Source organism: Melospiza melodia, chromosome 18 (genome assembly GCF_035770615.1).
Source record: "Melospiza melodia melodia isolate bMelMel2 chromosome 18, bMelMel2.pri, whole genome shotgun sequence".
NCBI classification, from domain to species: Eukaryota; Metazoa; Chordata; class Aves; order Passeriformes; family Passerellidae; genus Melospiza; species Melospiza melodia.
The window spans coordinates 2,323,463-2,342,637 of NC_086211.1; the positions used below are offsets into that span (position 1 = coordinate 2,323,463).

Here is a 19,175-nt window from a genome sequence, read left to right on the forward strand (position 1 = left end):
TTCACATAACAACTTTTTATTTTCTCAAATAAAATAATCCTTCCATTTCTGCTCAATCAGGTTGTGAGGGGTGGGGAGGAGCAGGGAGGAGGGAAGGAACCCTGCTCAGACAGGTGTCACACCTGTCCTCACAGTTCTGCATCCACTCAGACCAAACCCTTTTCCAATGAAAGAAAATAAAAGCTATTGGCAGCTCTTGATCCCAGAAGGCAAGAGCTGTCCTCTATCAGGCACTCTGAATTGTTTAGCAACAGTATTCAATGGAAAAGCATGATTACAAAAATCCCAGATTTCTGATGAACAATATCCAGACAAGCAATGTTTAACAGGGCTGGGGTAAAACTCACAGCATGGGGTGGTACCTTGAGCTCCAAAGAGCTGCAACTGGAATTTAGGGACATGGCTGATGAGACCTCCACCTTGGGACTGAAGGGCAGGACAACTCCTGCCCAACAAAGGAGGAAGCTCCCAAGGCAGCTCCTCAATGAGTGAGATGCCAGAATCCTCACCCCAGACTACAGCTCTTGGATCATACGCCACTGCAACCTGGCCAGGCTAATTAACCATTACCAGTTTAATTTCTCATCTCTCAGTACCAGGGTGTCCTACAAACCCCACTGCAAGGCTATGGAGAGGCACAGAGTGCCAGGTTTTAATGTTAATTGAGGTGGGATTATTAAAAATTGGGGCTGTCTCAGCTGCAGATGTGTCCAGCGAGCAGGGGAGGGAGAACTCTGGTTCTGCTTCAGATCAATGCTTAAATTAAGGGAATGGATAAGCAGCAAAGCATCAGCAATGTTCTCTCAGCCCAAAAGCACAGGGCCAGATTTTTACACACAAACCCAAACACTTCCCACTGGGAATGCACAGGGATTCATGTGCAAACCCCACAAGGGGCAGGACACTGCAGGCTGTGGAACTGTGCCCTAGAAGAACTGGCTCCTTTCAAATTTTTAAGAAACATCACTTGGCCTGAAATGCTGCCAGATGGAAACTCATCTTCCCCATCTCCACCTGCAAGCACAGCAGCCTCATTTTCTACCTTCCTCCAAGAGAAGGAGCTTCACAGAAGCTTTCTTGGCTCTGGAACACATCTCCCTTTTTCCTTTCTTTTTTTTTTTTCTTTTTTCTTTTCTTTTTTTTTTTTTTTTTTTTTTTTTTTGGTGTGTTTTGTTTTGTTTCTACATGGTCAGTTCCAATTGCAGTGATAAAAGGCAAGGCCAGGCACCAGCAGTTACTTCTTTACGATCTGAATGACATCTTCATGCTCCATCATATGGGTTAAGCCCACTCTCTGAGGGCTGTACTTTGTGCTTGTCCCCTTTGAAGCAAAAAAGGGGGAGAAGGGTTAGAAGAGCAGTCAGAGACACCAGAAGACAGGGATTCCAGTTGCTGTCCCAACACTTACCCACACCAAGGCATATTTGAACTGGCTGGCTAATGATCTGTGAATCCGATGGCACTGCAAGACAGACAGGCAGAAGTTGAAATATTTACATTTATCTCTTTGCAAACAACTTTTTCAATACCCAGGAATTAAAACAAACTCAAGTCTATGCCAGAATTTACAATAAAGACTTTAAGAGCTGGTTAAAAGCAGTTGAAGCCATACAGAACAGACACAGGAATCATCAGCCCACATAAACCCTCATTCCATTGTTTCCATGTGCTTTTTCACTGGCTGCATTAAATAATTACTGTTTAAATCTTTTATAGCAGCTGTGAAAGAAACCTGAGGCAGATAAAAGGCAACAAAAGGAGAAGCACAACCAAACACTGACATGTCCTGAGCTTTATGGAGCACAAATCACAGCAGGTCCAGGAGGAGCTGCCTTCTGCACACAGGGAAATGTAAAAGATGCAGAAAAATTACCACATGTTCCACAGAGGCTCCTTTCCTTAGAATAATGGCATCTGTAAAGTCTGGTCTCTCTGTGGAGAAGCAGAAGGGGGGGGAAAAGGATTGGATTTCTATCAAGTGTGTTCTAAAATGCTGACACCACCTCACATCACCTTGTGCTAACTACTCCCAAATTCCTCCTTCCTGCTCCCAGACAGAACAGGGATCCAGTGCCTAAAAGCATCAAATCAGCTCTCCAGCACCCACAAGTGCCATTTCCCACCCCACACAGTCAGCAGCTTCCTCACAACCCACCTGAAATGACTCCATCCCAAACCCTTGACTTAAGAGAAACAAAACAACCCAAGCCAAAACACACCTGCTCAAGGAAAAAAACAAAACCCCCAAGATTTCAGAGCTTAACAAGCTCAGAAAATTCCTTGATCTCCTCACATCCACCCAAGTTCAGCTGCTCACAAGCAAACAGAGCAAGTTACAGATGTGCCTTCATCACTGGGAGAAGCTGCAAGTGGGTTATAAAGCAAAAGGAGGATCAAAGGCACCTCCAAGGGTATGAGAATCACTAAATTTCCTGCAGGAGCAGAAAACTTGTGGGTTCATCACAGTGTGCATAACAAGGTAAAAGCTGTGAACTTGCACACTTTATTCCCTTATATCCTGCAAAGGTTTATGAAAATTCAGCTCTTGTAAAATACAACAGGAGGCCCATGATGGAATCCATACATAGCAGGATCAGACAGAGCAGGAAGCATTTCCCAAGGGCTGAAGGATGATTAGGGAGGGTGCAATTCCAGCATTTCCAAGGCACCAGCCCTGCTGGCAGCCTGTCTGGGGTCACTTACGTCCCCTTTTCTTGGTGTAGATGCAGGTGAGTGCCAGGTACTCCCAGAGCTTCTCCAGCAAGTAGTCCAGGTTCAGCTTCATGCCACAGCTGCAAAACACCAGGATCATCTGTTTACTGCTGTTATGATTTAGGGATCCAGAAAAACAAGGTGAAATGTCTTTATTAAAGTGCTGGAGAATGAGGGGAAAGTCTTTAATGAGGCAAGGGAAGGAAAAACACAAGGTAAAATGACCTTAAACTGAAGGAGGGCAGGGTTAGATTAGATATTAGGAAGAAATTCCTTACTAAAGGGTGGAGAAGCACTGGAACAGGTTGTACAGAGAGTTTCTGGGTGCTCCATCCCTGGAATTGTTCAAGGCCAGGCTGGATGGGGCCTGGAGCAAACTGATCTAGAGGAAGGTGTCCCTGCCCATGGCAGGGGTGGGATGAGATGAGCTTTAGGGTCCCTTCCAACCCAAACCATTCCATGAGTCCAGAAGAGTGAACAGCTTTGAAGCAGCAAAGCCCCAGCAGATCTATCAGCACTTCCAAGGAAACAAGCCAGATTGTTTGACTCTGTCCTGCAGACAGCACAGAGAAGCCAAGCTCCAGGGGAAGGAAATCTGGGAAAAGCTGCACAGCAACTGCTTCTCACCCCAGCAGCCCTGGGAGAAGTCCCTTCCTGGAGAATTCAGAGAAAGGGGTGTGAAATGAACCCCACAGCAGGCAGAAAAGGCAATGAGAATGTCATCATCCTACCTGATGACAACACTGTGGGGCCTCCGAGCAAGGCGATCCACCTCCTCCATGGATATCTGGTCAATCTTGTTATAAACCTAAAGCAGAGGGAAAACAACACAGCCCTTAGCAAGGCAACCCAGCAACATGTACAAAGAACAAGGTAGCTCCAGCACCTGAAACAGAAACACAGATTCTGTCAGAAGATAAGCCAAGACTCTCAGTAAAACAAACTATTAAAATTCTGAAGCCTGAATATAAATTTTTGGCCTTTTATAATTCTCCCTTTGGGATGACTTGGAACATGTTCTTTGATTTTTACAGACCCAGTGGCTACAAACAGAGCCCTAGAGGGACCTCTGGCACACAAGGGACCAGACGTGACAAGTTAAGCACAGAGCTGGCAGCAGGGGAGTCAGAGGAGGCTCCACACGTGGGAGCAAAGCCCCAGCACCAGCATTGGAATCTCTGTTGCTCCAGGGCAGCACCAGCCACAAGAGGGCCCAGGAAACACACACAGCACGGCTGCACATGCAAAACCTATAAAAAACTCCCTGTTGAGCTGTTTTCCACCTCTTAAACCCCAAATCATTACTGTTTTAGGAGCCAGCAACAAGGGCATGGAGTAATAGCACAAGGGGGAACGGCTTTAAATTGAGAGGGCAGGGTTAGATGGGATATTGGGAAAATATTCTTCCCTGTGAGGGCAGGGAGGCCCTGGCACAGATCCCCAGAGCAGCTGTGGCTGCCCCTGGATCCCTGGGAGTGTCCAAGGCCAGGCTGGACAGGGCTTGGAGCACCCTGGGACAGTGGGAGGTGTCCCTGCTGTGACAGAGAAGATGCTGGGTGTGGCAGAAGCCAGGCTGCCCAGGATACTCACATAGAGGCATGGCATGTAGACCCTGTTTCCTACAATCACATCAATGAACTCATCAGGGGAACAATCCTCTCTGAACAGGACCTCAGCGTTGAAGATTTCTGAGGTGGACACTGTCAAGGCCCAAATCCCAACACAGCACAGGGTCTGAGCTCCCTGGTGACAGTGCTGCCAACCAGGCAGCACCAAAGGGACACCAAGGCTGTCCCACAGAGGAAGCACTTAAACCATGAGCTGCTGATGGCTTAAGGGTATCCCCTTTTAGGAAAGGATACTGTATTCATGGAGGATGAGCTGAACCAGCTTCTCAGAGCACTGAGTCAACGTGACAGTGGAGTTGAAGGAGATGCCTCCACCCTTCTTGGGCTGCAGGATACAAAAAAAGCAATGTAAGAACACTCTCAGATCCCACAGCCTGGCCAACACAGAGTGAGCTCAGCTTTGAGCAGACCAGCTGTGCCTGCAGGAGCTCAGGAAGCCTCACCTTGAAGTAGATATTTGGTTTGCTCTTGTTCAGCCGGATTCCTACAGATTCCAGTTCCTTCTCCAGCAAGGCCCTGCAGGGACACAGCACTTGTGAGGCTGAGAGTGGCCAGGTGACACCCAGACCTTTCCCTTTCTGATTCTTGTGTGCATACAGCCCTGCCACAAACCCCCATGATGCAGGTCAGTCTGTGGTGGCAACCCAGGCTGACATTCCCATCTATGACAGACGTGCTGCAGGAATTTCCCTCCAGCTGAGCACCCACTGCAGCCAGCAGGATGCTTCTCATGGGACACTGTAGCCATGATATTTTCTGAAAAATCCTTTCCTTAGGGATTTTTTTCTCCTGAGAAGCTGAGAAGCCTCAGGAACAAAATGTAAACATTGATTATCTGCTGCTGTGGAATGCAACAGGTGGATCTGTGATTGGTCTCATGTGGTTGTAATTAATGGCCAATCACAGTCAGCTGGCTCAGACTCTCTGAGACACAAGCTTTTGTTATCATTCTTTTTTCTATTTCTGATGAAGTCCTTTCTTCTCTTCTTTTAATATAACTTTAATATAACATATATCACAAAATAATAAATCAAGCCTTCTGAAACACAGAGTCAGATCCTCTTCTCTTCCCTCATCCTCAGACCCCTGTGAACACAGTCACAGGACACAACCCTCATCTGGTACTCAGTAATTGAACTCCTCATTCCCCAGGTGCTCTCCACAATTCCTCAGGGAGCTGGCACGTTTTCCAGCCCAGAGCCAGCCCACACTCACCTCTGCACCTCGCCCTTGGTGGCATCCAGCATCATGATAACAACATCTGCTGTCCTGGCCACAGCGATCACCTGCCGGCCTCTGCCCTTCCCTGGGGACACACGAGGGGGATCAGCAACAGCAACCAGCTCAGTTCTCTGACAAATGGGGACTCCTGCCCCTTGCAGAAGCTTGGAAGCAAGGAAAAACATCCTGCAGGGCTGTTCTGGCTGCAGTCTGCTGCTAGGAGCCCTGGCAGCACAGAGATCAGTGCCAGAAGGTGCCTTAGGAAGCACAGACACTGCTCCAGGGACCCAAGGGAATGGCTGGAGCTGTGCCAGGGAGGGTCAGGTTGGATATTAGGAAAAGGTTCTTCCCCCAGAGGGTGTTTGGGCACTGCCCAGGCTCCCCAGGGAATGGGCACAGCCCCAAGGCTGCCACAGCTCCAGGAGGGTTTGGACATCATCAGGCACAGGGTGGGATTGTTGGGGTGTCTGTGCAGGGCCAGGAGCTGGGCTGGATGATCCCTGTGGGTCCCTTCCCAGATGTTCCATGACTCCCTGATTTCCTGAGCTATTTTCAGACATAACCAGCCAGTGAAGACAATGACAGCACAGAGACAAAGCCAACATCTCTTCCCAGAATCAGGAGTCATGGCAGGACTGGCAGGAGCTCAGGGAATTACTCAAGGTTAGTGTTTAGCTGTAACTCTCCCTCCGCCTCTCCAGCATCTTTTATAGATTTCCTCAGTACCAGAAAACAGATGAGCCACTTAACACTCAAGCAAGGATGTGAGAAGTGACGGGCTTGCTTTGGCTCCCACCTCCAGAAAACCATCTTTGTGCTACATATAGACCCTTCTGTGGGCTCAGGGACAGGAATCGTGCCTCACATAGGATCAAGGACTCCAAAATTTGGAAAGACAATGCAGGAACTCTTGGCCCAGGAAAGCTGAGACACCCAGGGGCACTACTGAGGGCAAATCCCTCCTGCACATGAACAGAGACATGAGCCAACCTTGAGCAGCTCCTTCGATGATTCCAGGCAGATCCAGCAGCTGAATATTGGCTCCTTTGTACTGAAAGGGAAATGGAAGGATGCAAAGTTGAAATCTTCCTGCAGGGCACTTGAGCTGCCCCAAAAGCCCCAAATCCGTGCTGGGGGTCCCCATCCTGTGGGGAGTGGAACTGGATGGAACTGGCAGGGCAGGGGAGCTCTGCAGAAAGCTCATGGCTCTGTCCTGAGGCAATTCCAGAGCTGGGGGCTGTGCTCAGCAGCACACACAGCTTGCATTAGATCCTGACCCCCTAAAGCATCCTATGACTGCAGCTGGACAAAGCAGCAGGAAAACAGCACAGCAGTCACCCATTCCCAAGTTCAGGGAATGGAAAGGAAAGACAACCCCTCTTTCATTGGTCTAATGAGAAAACTCAGTAATGAACAAGTGCCACATCTCTGCCTGTGATAGATCTAACCACTCAGGGGTGCTGCAGGTAAAAAACCCAGGAGAAACTCATTCCTAGGATCTGCAAGGCACTGACACTCATTCCCTGGATCTGCAAGGCATTGGCTCTCCAGCTGTTGTTGCAGCTCACAGCTCTGCTTGAATGTGTTACATCAAACTCCTTTTCCCACTAATACATTTACTTTCATTATTTAACTCCCCCTTCCTTCCTGAGCCAGATTTCCTCATTACTCTTGGACACTTTTCAGTTTGATGCCTTTATCATTTGCTTTACTGATGGATGCTGAGGTCACCACTAATGAAACCCCCCAAGGACAGGAAGAGCTGCATTTTGTTTTGAAAGTGATCACAGCACAGATTGCCTCTGTAAAGCTTCATTAAAAACAAATCTGTCAAGGTTTGCAGCCAGCTGGTCACTGGCACTGACAGTGGTTATACAAAATTCAGTTGAGAATTGTGGGATTGCTCTGGTCAGTCCAAGAGCAGCACAAAAATCCTGCTCAGGCAGCCCATCCTGGAGAGTTCAGGGAAGTGCTACATCAGCACTGAAAAGTTTAAAGCAAAATTCAGCTTTGGAGACTTCTGGATGTGTGTGCTCCTTATTAGCAGCACAATTGTCATCTCATTGCAGGGGTTCCATACTGCTGTCTCCTGTCACAAAAGTTTCATACCTTCTTGGTGTTCCTTGTGGGCATCTCCTCAGAGCACTGACTCTTCTTCATAAAGCAGCCACTGACTCCAGTTCCCTCCTCAAGCAGCCACCCCACTCTTTTATAGCATCTTTGTCTCATTGGGTGCAGGTGTGCTCCGTTAAAGTCAAGCCTGTTCCTGATCTTTGATAATTGGCCCAGCTGCAGCTCCTTAGGGATAAGATCACTTTCTACACTAGCTTTATTTTCTTATATTCTATCCCCCTACAAACACCTTGACAGAGCTGGAGGAGGGTCCTGCTCACCTCTATGACCCCAGGGATGCAGGTCAGCGTGGTGAACTCGTAGGACGCGGCTTCGCTGGCAGTCGAGGTCATTAAACTCAGAAACGTGGACTGAAAGGCAAGAGAGCAGCATCAGCAGGCAGGAAAAGGAGAAGGTTCAGCAAAACAGCAGCACCAAAGTGCTCCTCAAGTTGCGTTGTGGCTGTTCCAGGCACAGGGACTGAGCTGGTGACACTGCCATGGAACTGAAGTAATTCAGATTTTTTCTTTGCTCAGCACTGCTGGGGCTGGGCAAGAACAACGTTCAGGCAGCAATAAATTCCACAGGGCAGAGCACACAACATGAAGGAGTGTTTCCCCATCTCCAGTGCTCATCTAGATCACAGAATCATGGAACAGTTTGGGCTGGAAGTGACCTCAAAGCCCATCTCATTCCACTCCTGCCATGGCAGGGACACCTCCCACTGTCCCAGGCTGCTCCCAGCCCTGTCCAGCCTGGCCTTGGGCACTGCCAGGGATGTGGCAGCCACAGCTGCTCTGGGCACCTGTGCCAGGGCCTGCCCACCCTCATGGGCAAGAATTCCTTCCATACATCTCACCTAAACTCCCCCTCTTTCAGTGGAACCCATTCCTTTTCCTCCCACTACAAAGAATCCCCTTCCAGCTCCCCTGAAGCCTTTTCAGGAACTGTGAGGTCTCCTCACAACCCTCTCTTCTCCAGCCCCAGCTCTCTCAGCCTGTCTCCACTCCCCAGTCCTCTCTCCAACATTCCCACATCCTCCTCATGCAGGAGACACCAGAACCATGCCCAGGACTCCAGGTGGGATCCCACCAGAGGAGCTTTAAGGTGCCTCCAACCCAAACATTCCATGTTAGTGATCCCCAAGCTGCTCTGCAGCCCCTGCAAACCACAGTGAGCTGGAGATGACACCCCAGGGAGCACAAGGCCTGACTGACCTTCCCCACAGAAGGAAATCCAATCAGTGCCACCCGGGCATCTCCTGATTTCATCACATCGAAGCCCTCGCCCTTGGCAGCCGGGGATTTGGAAGGTTCCAGAAGCTGAGCTCTGTATTTTGCAAGCTTTGCCTTCAGCAGGCCCAGGTGGTACTCGGTGGCTGCAATGACACAAACCCAAGAGCACAAAGTTGCTGTGATTCACTTCTGCGAGTGAGAACCTTCCTGAAAGGAAACCCTGATGGATCTTGGTCAGTATCTCAGGCAGTGCCAGGCACAGAGCTGCTCCCAGCTGCTCCATCACCAACCTGGGCACTGAGAGCAAACCAGGGTCAGAGTGGAGAGAAACAGCCAAAACATTCCTGAGTTAAAGGGGCAAGGCAGAGGGAGAGCAGGGGCAGGAATGAAGGGAGTCTTGAGGAGAGAGAGGTCACGGGGGGAGCAGCCCCTGCTGGAAACAGCCCCTCCTCACACCTGCTCACACTCAACCCCAAAGCGACCACATTACTTTCCCCATCTCTTGTCAACTTTTAAAGACACATTTAACCCAGAGCTCATATGTGAAAGCACTTTACTGCCTTATTATGAGCAAGACACTTGAATCTACACCTGAACTAGAAAAAAAGGAAGGCGGTTGTCTCACTTTGTAACAGGTAAGGGCATGAAACCAGGAGCTCACAGGTTTATTTCTATTATTTACACAGCCCCAGCAGCAGCGCTGGGGGGAGCTCAGAGCCCACGGGGAGCCCTCAGACCACCCAGACACCCGGAGCCTCCTCCTGTGCCAGCAGGAATTGAGATGTTCCCCCCTCCAGCTCCGTGGGGGCTGCAGCTGCAGCACATGGAAGGAAAGAGAGCACCCCAGCCCCAGGGCTCCCCCTGCTCCCCACCCTGCCCCAGCTCCCAGCACCCCGGATCCAGCGCTCTGTGCCCCCCAAGGCCCCCCGGTTTCACAACCTTCCCCACAGCCCTGACCGGCCCCTCCCTCCCCAGAGCCCCTCCCAGAGCCCCCAGCCCCGAGCCCCCAGAGCCCCCAGGCTCTCTCCCAGCCCTCACAGCCCGCAGCACCCCTGACCCCCGGACTCCCCACAGCCCCCCATAAGTCACAGCCCACCTGTGCCCCCCAGAGCGCCCAGCCCACCCGCCCGCCCGCCGTCCCCGGCTCCCCCAGCCCCCGGCCGCCCCCCGCACCTTTGTTCTTCTGCGTGCGGGCGATCTCCTTCTCGATCTCCGAGATCTTCTCGAGGATGCCCATGGCGGGCCCCGCTCCGCGCCCGCCGGAAGCGCCGCCGGCCCGGCCCGTCCGTCCCCGTCACGCGTCCGGGCCGCGCCGCGCTGCCAGCTCCGGCCGCGCCCCGAGCCCCGCGCCCCGCGTTCCGCCCGCCGCCACCGCGGGGGCACCGGGAGGGTCCGCAGGGAGGCGACCCCGGTGGGGACAGGAGGGACAGGCTCAAAGGCAGAGATCTCAGAAAGCAGGAGAGCTCCTCAGCGGGACTGACTCCTCCTGCTCCTCTAATTAAGGCTGGATCCTGAAAGGAGCGCGGAGCCGGGAGGGATCGGGCTCTTCTCTTAGCCACTCAAGAGACAGGACACGAGGAAACGGCGTCAGGGGGCCAGAGGAGGCACAGGATGAGCAGCAGGAGGAATTTCTTCCTCAGAAGGGTCATTAAATATTGGAACAGCCTGTGCAGGGAGGTTGGTGGAGTCTCCATCCCTGGAGGTGCTCAGGGAAAGACTAGATGTGACTGGATGTGAAAAGGTGGGGATGGGTCACAGGCTGGACTCGATGCTCTCAGGGGTCTTTTCCAGCTTGAATGATTCTGAGTCTGTGAATTAAGGCCATCATAAGCTGCTGGGATTCCTGGAGAAGGCCTCAAAGAGGGAGATGAAGCACAGCAATGCCCTGGAACCAGAAGTGCTGTGGTGAACAAACACACACGGACACAGACCCCATCAACAGAATTCATGTTTAATTTGGACGTTGATCGCTCCACAAAACTCCTCCTCGGCCCCCACACGGACACCCTGCTGCAGCCAGAGTGGTTCAAGAGACACCACACCTTCTCCCAAGCCCAAACACCCCATTTCCCACCTCTGCCCCCCAAATCCTCCCCTGGGCCATTCTCTCTCACCACACCACGACGTACAGAACATCTCCCCTCAACTCAAACAGGTCAAAGAAAAGGAAAAAAACAAAGCAAAGGCCTTTGAGGAGGGAAAATCCACACACCAAGAGCCCCTGCAGAACCCTCAGCTCCACAACCTGCTCTGCACCTGCACACATCACATCCAGACAGCCCTGGATCCAAGCTGAAATTCCCTTCAGGGTGGGGGAAGGAGGCAGGCACAGAGCAGGAGATGCTCTTTCCACACCCTTCCCACAACATATCAAGTCTTAAAAAAACCCCAACTTCATTGGTTTAGGGATAGTTACAAGTGTTAAACACCCCCAGGACCATCCCAACTCAGCTTCTGGCAACCAACAGGGTTAATTCAACTCAACCTTGTCAAAAATCCAAGTGTCCCTCTGGCACTGACAGCCCTGGGGAGCACAGGGACACCGGTGCCACCACCAGCATTGCACTGACAGCCCCAGAGGGATGGGAAGAGCCACTGGAGCTGGGTCCCTGCACTCACACAGCACCTGGGAGGGAGGGTTCACCCCCACACTTGGTCACAGTGGAGCAGCACCACTGTTTTCACCTCTAAAAACCAGGACATGTCCCAGCACCACCCTCTCCACCGAACGGGCTGAGTTTCTCCAAGAGGAGTGAATTAAAACAGGAACACATTCCCCAAGTGCTCTGCTACAGCCCCAAATCACCTCAGTGCTGTCCCTGCACATCCTCCAGCACAGCCAAGGCACCAGCCCCAGTCCCTGGCAAGGGCCAGGTCCCTCCTCTTCCCTCTCTCCCCCAGGTTTCTCTGTCCATGTGGGTGCCAGGGAGAAGGAAAGGCTGATCCACGGAGAGCAGCACGAGCAAATTCCGCATCATCTCCCCAGACCAAGCACTCCAAACCCAACCTGGAACAGAGGAAAGGGCTCTCCAAGCCCTGAATCCTTCCTCAGTAAGGCTTAAACAAGCAATAACTGCTGCCAAAAGGGAAATTAGTTAAAAAGAAGCAAAACCCAAAGCACCTCATGCTGGCTTCAATCCCCTCTCCCAGGTGGGAAATCCATCCTCAGCACCAGCCATGCCACACGCCTGCCTGGAGGGAGCTGGGCTTTAAAACAGCCAGAAAAAAAGGCAAACTAAACTCTCACAAAGCCCCACAGGTGGGGCTGACAAGGTAAAAACACAATTGAGGCCAAGTTTTTAAAGTGTCTTAAAAAAAACCACCCCACACACACACGCACGCTTTGGCACAGGAGCCTTAAGTTGTCACTTGGAACATTCAGAGCCAGAGGGAGCTACTGAGAAGGGTTATTTTTTAAACTTTTTTCTTGTTTTTCCTTGTAAAAAGGTGTCAAGCAGTGGTGGTGAAGCATGAAGGGGGAGTACAAACGTTGAGCAGTCCCAGGGTGATGCTGCTCAGCGTTTGTGCTCGGGTTATGTTCCCAAAGCTCAGCTGGATACAGACACAGATATAAAAACACAGACATTCCTGGTTTTCAATGTGAAAACAGTAACATGGAATCCAGTACTTGTACATTTGCCATAGGGTCCTTTGGAAAAGGAACCATAAAAATAGATATATTTTTTTTAATAAAAGGTTTTTTTTGTCTTTTTTTTCAACTTTTTTTTTTTTTTACCCTTAACTTAAGTAAAGAGCAAATATACACCTACAAGCAGAGTTCAGATCCACTTTTACTGAGAGCCTGGAAGTCCTTACATCAAATTAATTCCCAATGGTGTATCCAGACACAGGAACAGCTCCCAGCTGCAAAGGGCTGGTGCTCCTGAAAGATCTGCAGCTCCAGCTAACCTTGTTAGCCAGCAAAGCCTCACTCCAGCCTTACCTCAGCCAACACTCCCCAACAGACTCCACAGCTGAGCCTCACACCCAGGACCTGGCTCTGAGAGCATCAGAGCTGGAAATCTGGGCAAGAAACCTGAATCCTGGTGATTTCAACCCACATCAGGATATAACAAGGATAATATAAGCCTTGAGCTTACATTTCCTTATTATTTAGAGGCCAGAGCACTGATTCCAGCTACTGAGAAAACAGCTTCCAGAGGAGAGCCGGGAGGAACTTCAGTGACAGAGAAACGAGCTGTGCAACAAGAAAGTGCATTAAAGTAGCTTAAAACCAGAGCAAAGATCAAATGGCCACTCGACAGGAGGGAGAATCAAGCTCCAGCAGCTCCTCGGGCTTGGGTGAGTTCACATCCAGGCTCTCTTTCTCTCTCTCTGGAGTCCAAGGGCAGGAGAGAAGCGTGCATTGCTGTGCTCCCACAGGGACACAGCTCTCCTGGCAGGCCATGCTCTCCTGCCCCGTGTCTTCTGGGCGTTCTCAGCCGTGGGCAGCTGTCATCGGAACTCGTAGATAGGAGCGCTGTGCTCGGGAACGTGCGTTAAATTCAACGACTGATACCTGCCACAGGAGGGAGACAGGGAGGAGAGGGTGACACAGAGATCCTGCTGGGCAGCCAGAGAACACACACTGCTGCCTGCTCTTCTCTCCCCCTTTACAGTCCCAGGGTGTTCAGGCATCCAACACCCACTTCCCACAGTCCAAAATCCTGCCAGGACTCAGCATCGTCCCTCCTGTGCCTCATTGTTCCACAACTCCCTGACAGGAGGGTGCAGCCAGGTGGGGCTCAGGCTCTTCTCCCACAAAACTGGTGATAGGACAAGGGGAAGCAGTCTCAAGTTGAGCCAGGAGAGGTTCAGGTTGGATACAAGGAAAAAACTCCTCACTGAAAGAGTGGTTTAGATCTGGAATGGCCTGCCCAGGGAAGTGGTGGAGTTACCATCCTTGGAAGTGCTCAGAAATCAAGCACACATTCCATTTAGGTTTTAGTGGGAATGGTCCTAGAAATGCTCAGAAATCAGACAGACATTCCATTTAGGGTTTAGTGGGAATGGTGATATTGGGTCAGAGATTGGGCTTGACGATTTTGGAGGTTTTTTCCAGCCTTAATCATCCTGTAATTCCCACTCTGGTCCCTCTGAGCCACCTGCAGCAAGGCAGCATTCCTGGTGGGCTGACTGTGGTGGTTTTTTGGACTCCCTTTGAAGTTCAACAACTTTCAAGTTCAAACAGAGTTTGCTACAAGTGCAAATTACATGAGTCTTTCAAAGCTCAGCTAGAGGGAATGTGTCTGAAAGCCTCCTGGTTCCTTCCCTCCCCCTGAGAGCTTCCAGCCATCCACCTGCTGCTCATGACAATGATGCAAGGGAAGAGCTCTCCACAGCTCCTTGTCTCCAACAAAAACCCCACCAATTAGCTTTGACTGTTCTCTTGTCTTAACAGCAACACCCCAAGGACCTCAGAATACAAAACATTGGCCTGACAAGATTTCTGCCTGAAGGGAGCAACAGCCAAGCTGTTCCTGAGGAGAGAGAACTGAGCTCACTCACAGCATTTCTCCAGACCCTGTATCATCTTCCCTCTCCATCCTGCCACCCCAAATTCCCTCCCCTTTTCCATAAGGGCAGCACTTTATACCACCCCAATGGACTGCACCAGCCAGCTCAGGCCAGCCATGGCCCACAGCCCACCAGCCTGAATCTCCTGCCTGGACACTCCTAAGGCTGTGGACAAGCAGGAGAGGAGTCACAGCCTGGTTTAAGTCTTCAGGAGGCTTCCTTACCATTCTGAACTCCTATGGTAGTAATAACCCTCTATAGATGCTGCTGACTTCTGGAAGCAGATGTAATAGAAACCAGCAAAGGAAGCACCACTGATGTCCTTGATGGTGTGATCTGGGACTAGGAACTGCTCCTGCATTCAAAACACAGGCTGCATCTTAAAATGTTGATCAAATACAGCCCCATCCCATCCCAATCTGCCCTCCCACACCAAATATTGGCACCCACTAACATGAAGACATTGCTGGCTGAGCACTCCCTGCACTCTCAGCAGCCCAGAGCAGAGACCAGTGTCCCTTCACACCTGCCCTGCAGGGACTTCAGAGGGAAGCAGATAACTGAGAACAGAATGAGTTCTAAGAGTGCAAGGGATCAGTTTCAACACCTGTCCCCTGCAAACCAGAAACCCATTGCAAAACTGGGAGTGAGAGCCTGAGAATGAAGAGAAGGCTCCAGAAGTTCTCACTGCAGCTTTTCAACACTTATGGGAGAGCTGGAGAGGAACTTTGCTAAGGACATGGAGTGACAGGAGGAGAGGGAATGGCTCTGCCAGAGGGCAGGCCTGGATGGGACATTGGGACATTTTTCCCTTTAAGGGTAGTGAGGCCCTGGCACAGGGTGCCCAGAGAAGCTGTGGGTGCCCCTGGATCCCTGGAAGTGTCCAAGGACAGGGCTTGGGACAGTGGGAGGTGTCCCTGTGCTTGGCAGGAGGGTGGAACAAGATGAGCTTTAAGGCTCCTTCCAACCCAAACCAGTCCATGGTGACTCTGGGATGAGCTGCAGAGTGGCCAGGCTGCATCAAACACAGGCCCCACACAGGGACTGCAGACAGCAATTCTCTCATCCTCTGCAGCATCACCAAGCAAGATTTTCCTGTTGTGTTTTTAGCCATGACTGCAGCCCTTAAGGACACAATTAGCTGGCTAGACACGAGTCACACTGGAACTTGCAAGTACAGTGGGTTTTGAGGTTGGCAGGGCAAGATCTTTCATTAAACCATCATAGCTGGAAAAGCTCTGACACCTCAAGTCTCTGTCAGTGCCTTGAAAGCAGATCAGCAGAGAAGGAGACAGGCAGGGTTTACCTTCCATCTCATGAAGACATAGTCCCCATTTTTTAGATCTTCATAATCAAAGTCATCAGAGTTAAACGTTTTTGCATACTGGTAAAAAGCCTGGAACTTTCCCTGAAACAAAAAAGAAAAGAAAAATAAAACCAGGATGTTTATTCCAGGAATAGAACTTCTAGTACCAGCTGCTGTTTAGGAGGGAAATCTACTGACACTCACAGCAACATCCAGCCTGGCTGGAGAAGCTCCTGAGCTTCCAGAGAAGATATTTTGACAGAAATATAACAAACATCAAAGCTTGGCAAACAACAGCCAAGGTCAAGGGTGGGGGGTGATGGCCTCAAAACACAGCAGCAGGTACAGCCTGCCCTGAGCAGGGACACAGGTACCAACCACCCCACCTGTGCTTGTGGGATCCCCTTCCCCTCTCCATGCCATTTTACAATAAGTCTCCAAAAATAAGGAGTGTGTTCTCTTAGGGGGTCAGGAAATGGGGATTGCTCCTGCTCCCTTCCCACCCCGTGGCCAACAAGTGGAAAACAAGACATCCTCTCCCTCACCACAGATCACAGCTTGCTGAAGAGATCTCTATTTGCAAAGATCCCAGTGAGAGACAGCAAAAAGGAGAGGTGTTGTAGTGCGTTTTTATATTTCGTAACAGTTTTGTCTTTGTATCCCCTTATTTTCCCCCAAATGGTTTACCCAGACTGTATCCCCTCCCTCTCCTTTGCTGAGATCATCCCCAAATCCCAGACCAGAGAGGTCTCCAGGCCTTTCTGCCAGCTCCAGCACAAGCACAGAGTGCAGCAGCAGCCCAGAGCCCCCTGTGCCCCCAGGTGCCCTCACCCAGTGTTTACGGTCCACGTCCTCGTCGGCGTCCCACTTGCGCGTCAGGAACGGGTGCTTCTTACTGATTATCTCGCCCTCGAAGAACGTGGTGAGGGTTGGGTACTCCTGGCAGAGGGGAGACAAAGGTGGGCTCACAATTGTCACCCACAGACACAAACCCAACAGCAGGCAAAGCTCCATGCACTCAGCAAAAAAAAAAGCATCTCCCAGGGAGAGCTCTGGGCAATGTGAGGCTGCTGCTGCCGCACCTCTCCGAGGCTGAGCCTTCCACTCTCTTTTTGCAGCCTTTCCCTGCCCCTCTCCTCACTTTATGAAGCCAGGAGCCAGGTCAGAGCTGGGCTGTGGGGAAGGATTTGGGCACAAGCAGCTGAGGGGGCTGCAGTGGCTCAGCCTGGATAAAAGGAGCCTCAGTCTCCAAACTCCCTGACAGGAGGCGCAGCAAGGTGGGGACAGGTTCTGCTCCCAGGGAACAGGGACAGGACAAGAAAAATGTCCTCAAATTGCACCAAGAGAGGTTTAGATTGGATATCAGAACAATTTAAAAGACAGGTTAAACATCAGAACAGGCTGCCCAGGGAAGTGGTGGAGCTGGCTATGTCCTGGGTCAGTGGTTGCATCAATGATTTTCAGAGGGTTTTTTCCAACTTTAAATGATCCCATGGAGCTCCCAGCTGGATGATCACCTGTGACATTTACAGCCAGCACCATTCCCCAGCTGATACCCTGTGATCAAATCTACAACATCCAATCCATCCACTTCCCATTTCTGGCAGCAGCTTCTCCCACCCCACCAGGAAAATAAAAAACCTTCACACAGCCCCTCTTTGTGGTGCTGTACAGTTAACACTCACCTCTGTAAGGCCTTTGATCTTCAAGTATCCACAGAGATAGGAGTTTTCCATATCCACATGCTGGAAAAGAGTGCAAAGTCCAACCATAAAAACAGGAATGAAGGTGCATGCCTCATCCAAAGAAGTTCCTAACCCTTCCAAGGATAACTTCAGCTGGTACCCACTGCCCAATATTCACACTGCCAGCCCTTTTCCATGATGGGAATCACCTGGAAGGATCATTTGCAGGTGCCCAGCTCAGCTCTGGCAGCCTCCCCATCCCAGGCCTGCTCTCAGGGCAACACCCTCTGCCCAGAACTCCCCAGCAGGAAGCAAATCCCCTTTCCATCGGGAAGGGATCTGACTCACAGCGCTCTCCAAGGAAAAGCATCCCTGGAAGAATCACCCACACCCCCAGCATTTTGCAGGAGGCCTTTCTCCTGAATATAAACCTTTTGTGCCACCTGCATTTCGAGTTATCAGGCTGCATCTCTCTGCCTGTGCTGTGCAGAAACTAGGCAAGGGTTTGCCTGCTCTGTTAAAAGCAGGGATTTTCCAAGGGATTTTTTCTTTTCCCTGACATCTCCAGATCCGCTTTCAAAACAGGCAGTGAGTTATTCAGGCAAGGGCAAACCTCCACCCGTGAGAAGATGGATCTTCTCCACCTGTGATCAAAGAACTGCAACGTTTCCCTGCGCTCAGCACAGGGAGAGCAGGCAGCCCCCTCTCCTCAGCTGACACATGCAGAACAGCCACGTTTTAGGCACAAAAGCAGCGGTTTTAAGCACAAAAGCAGCGTTTTAAAGCACAAAACCACAGCCAGCCCCTGCGAGGTGGCAGCGTGCAGTGGAGCTGAGCAGCCATGGGATGTCCCCACCACAGCAAATCCCACCAGGAACGCGGAGAACCGAACATAAAAATACCCCGCCGGCTTGGAATCATCACAGCATCACTGAGGTCGGAAAAGAGCTGAGATCATCCAGCCCGTCCTGGGACTGATTCACCACCGTGTCAACCAGCCCAGAGCACTGAGTGCCACGTCCAGTGCTCCTTAAACACCTCCGGGGATGGTGACTCCACCACGTCCCCAGGCAGTCCGTTCCAATGTTTAATGACCTTTTCCGTGAAGAAATCCCTCCTCGTACCGAGGGTTAGGGTGATGCGGTTGCTGTCGCAAGGGGCCGGCAGGGCAGGAACGGCCACCGCGGCCTGAGGCCACCGGGCCCCCTGCTCGCTTCAGGCCGCGGGGGCCCTTCCCGTCCCGCCACCCCCCTCACCTGCATGACGACCTCCACCTCGTAGGCGTTGCCTTTGCTGCGCTGCTGCCCGCGGAACTTGGCCCCGCTGTAGAGAAGCGAAGTGGCCACTCCGGGCTGCGCCGTGTTGATGGGGGGCGGCGGCACCAGGCTGCTGGCGGCCGCTCCGGTGGCAGCGGAGGAGGCCGAGCCCCCCGCCCCTCCGGCGCGGCGCCTCTCGCTCCGAACCGGCATCTCGGGGGGGTCCCCGGGCGCCAGCGTGGCCGGGGCCGGGGTGCGGCCGGGGGACGCCGCCCGCTCCGCTTCGCTCCGCTCCCTCACGCCTCGGCCGCCGCTGGGTCGGGGCCTCCTGGCAGCGCCTCCGCGCGCTCCCATTGGCCCCCGCGCGCGTGCCTGAGGGGCGTTCCCTGGCTCTGATTGGCTGTCGCTCCGACAGCGGGCGTTGATTGGTCGCGCTGTCCCCTGGCGCTGCTGGGAAATGTAGTTTTTGTAATCCAGGCGGCGCGGATTGGTCGCCGTTGCCG

The 19,175-nt window shown here is 51.8% G+C and overlaps 2 protein-coding genes across 2 annotated transcripts; both read right to left on the minus strand.

The window, feature by feature from the left end:
• DRG2 (developmentally regulated GTP binding protein 2) lies at nt 1–10,183 on the minus strand. The gene is made up of 13 exons (XM_063171642.1): nt 10,082–10,183; nt 8,891–9,051; nt 7,955–8,044; nt 6,552–6,612; nt 5,556–5,646; nt 4,784–4,856; nt 4,575–4,665; nt 4,303–4,400; nt 3,444–3,520; nt 2,704–2,792; nt 1,874–1,932; nt 1,409–1,462; nt 1–1,321 (listed from the first exon to the last, which is right to left on the minus strand). Exons 1-13 carry the CDS (start codon nt 10,143–10,145, stop codon nt 1,235–1,237), a joined length of 1,095 nt encoding a protein of 364 aa, XP_063027712.1. The 5' UTR covers nt 10,146–10,183; the 3' UTR covers nt 1–1,234.
• Nucleotides 10,184–10,843: 660 nt separating this feature from the next.
• Nucleotides 10,844–19,026, minus strand: GID4 (GID complex subunit 4 homolog). Its single transcript, XM_063171643.1, has 6 exons — nt 18,673–19,026; nt 17,417–17,476; nt 16,563–16,670; nt 15,732–15,833; nt 14,650–14,780; nt 10,844–13,427 (listed from the first exon to the last, which is right to left on the minus strand). Exons 1-6 carry the CDS (start codon nt 19,024–19,026, stop codon nt 13,364–13,366), a joined length of 819 nt encoding a protein of 272 aa, XP_063027713.1. The 3' UTR covers nt 10,844–13,363.
• Between the last annotated feature and the right edge of the window lie 149 nt (nt 19,027–19,175).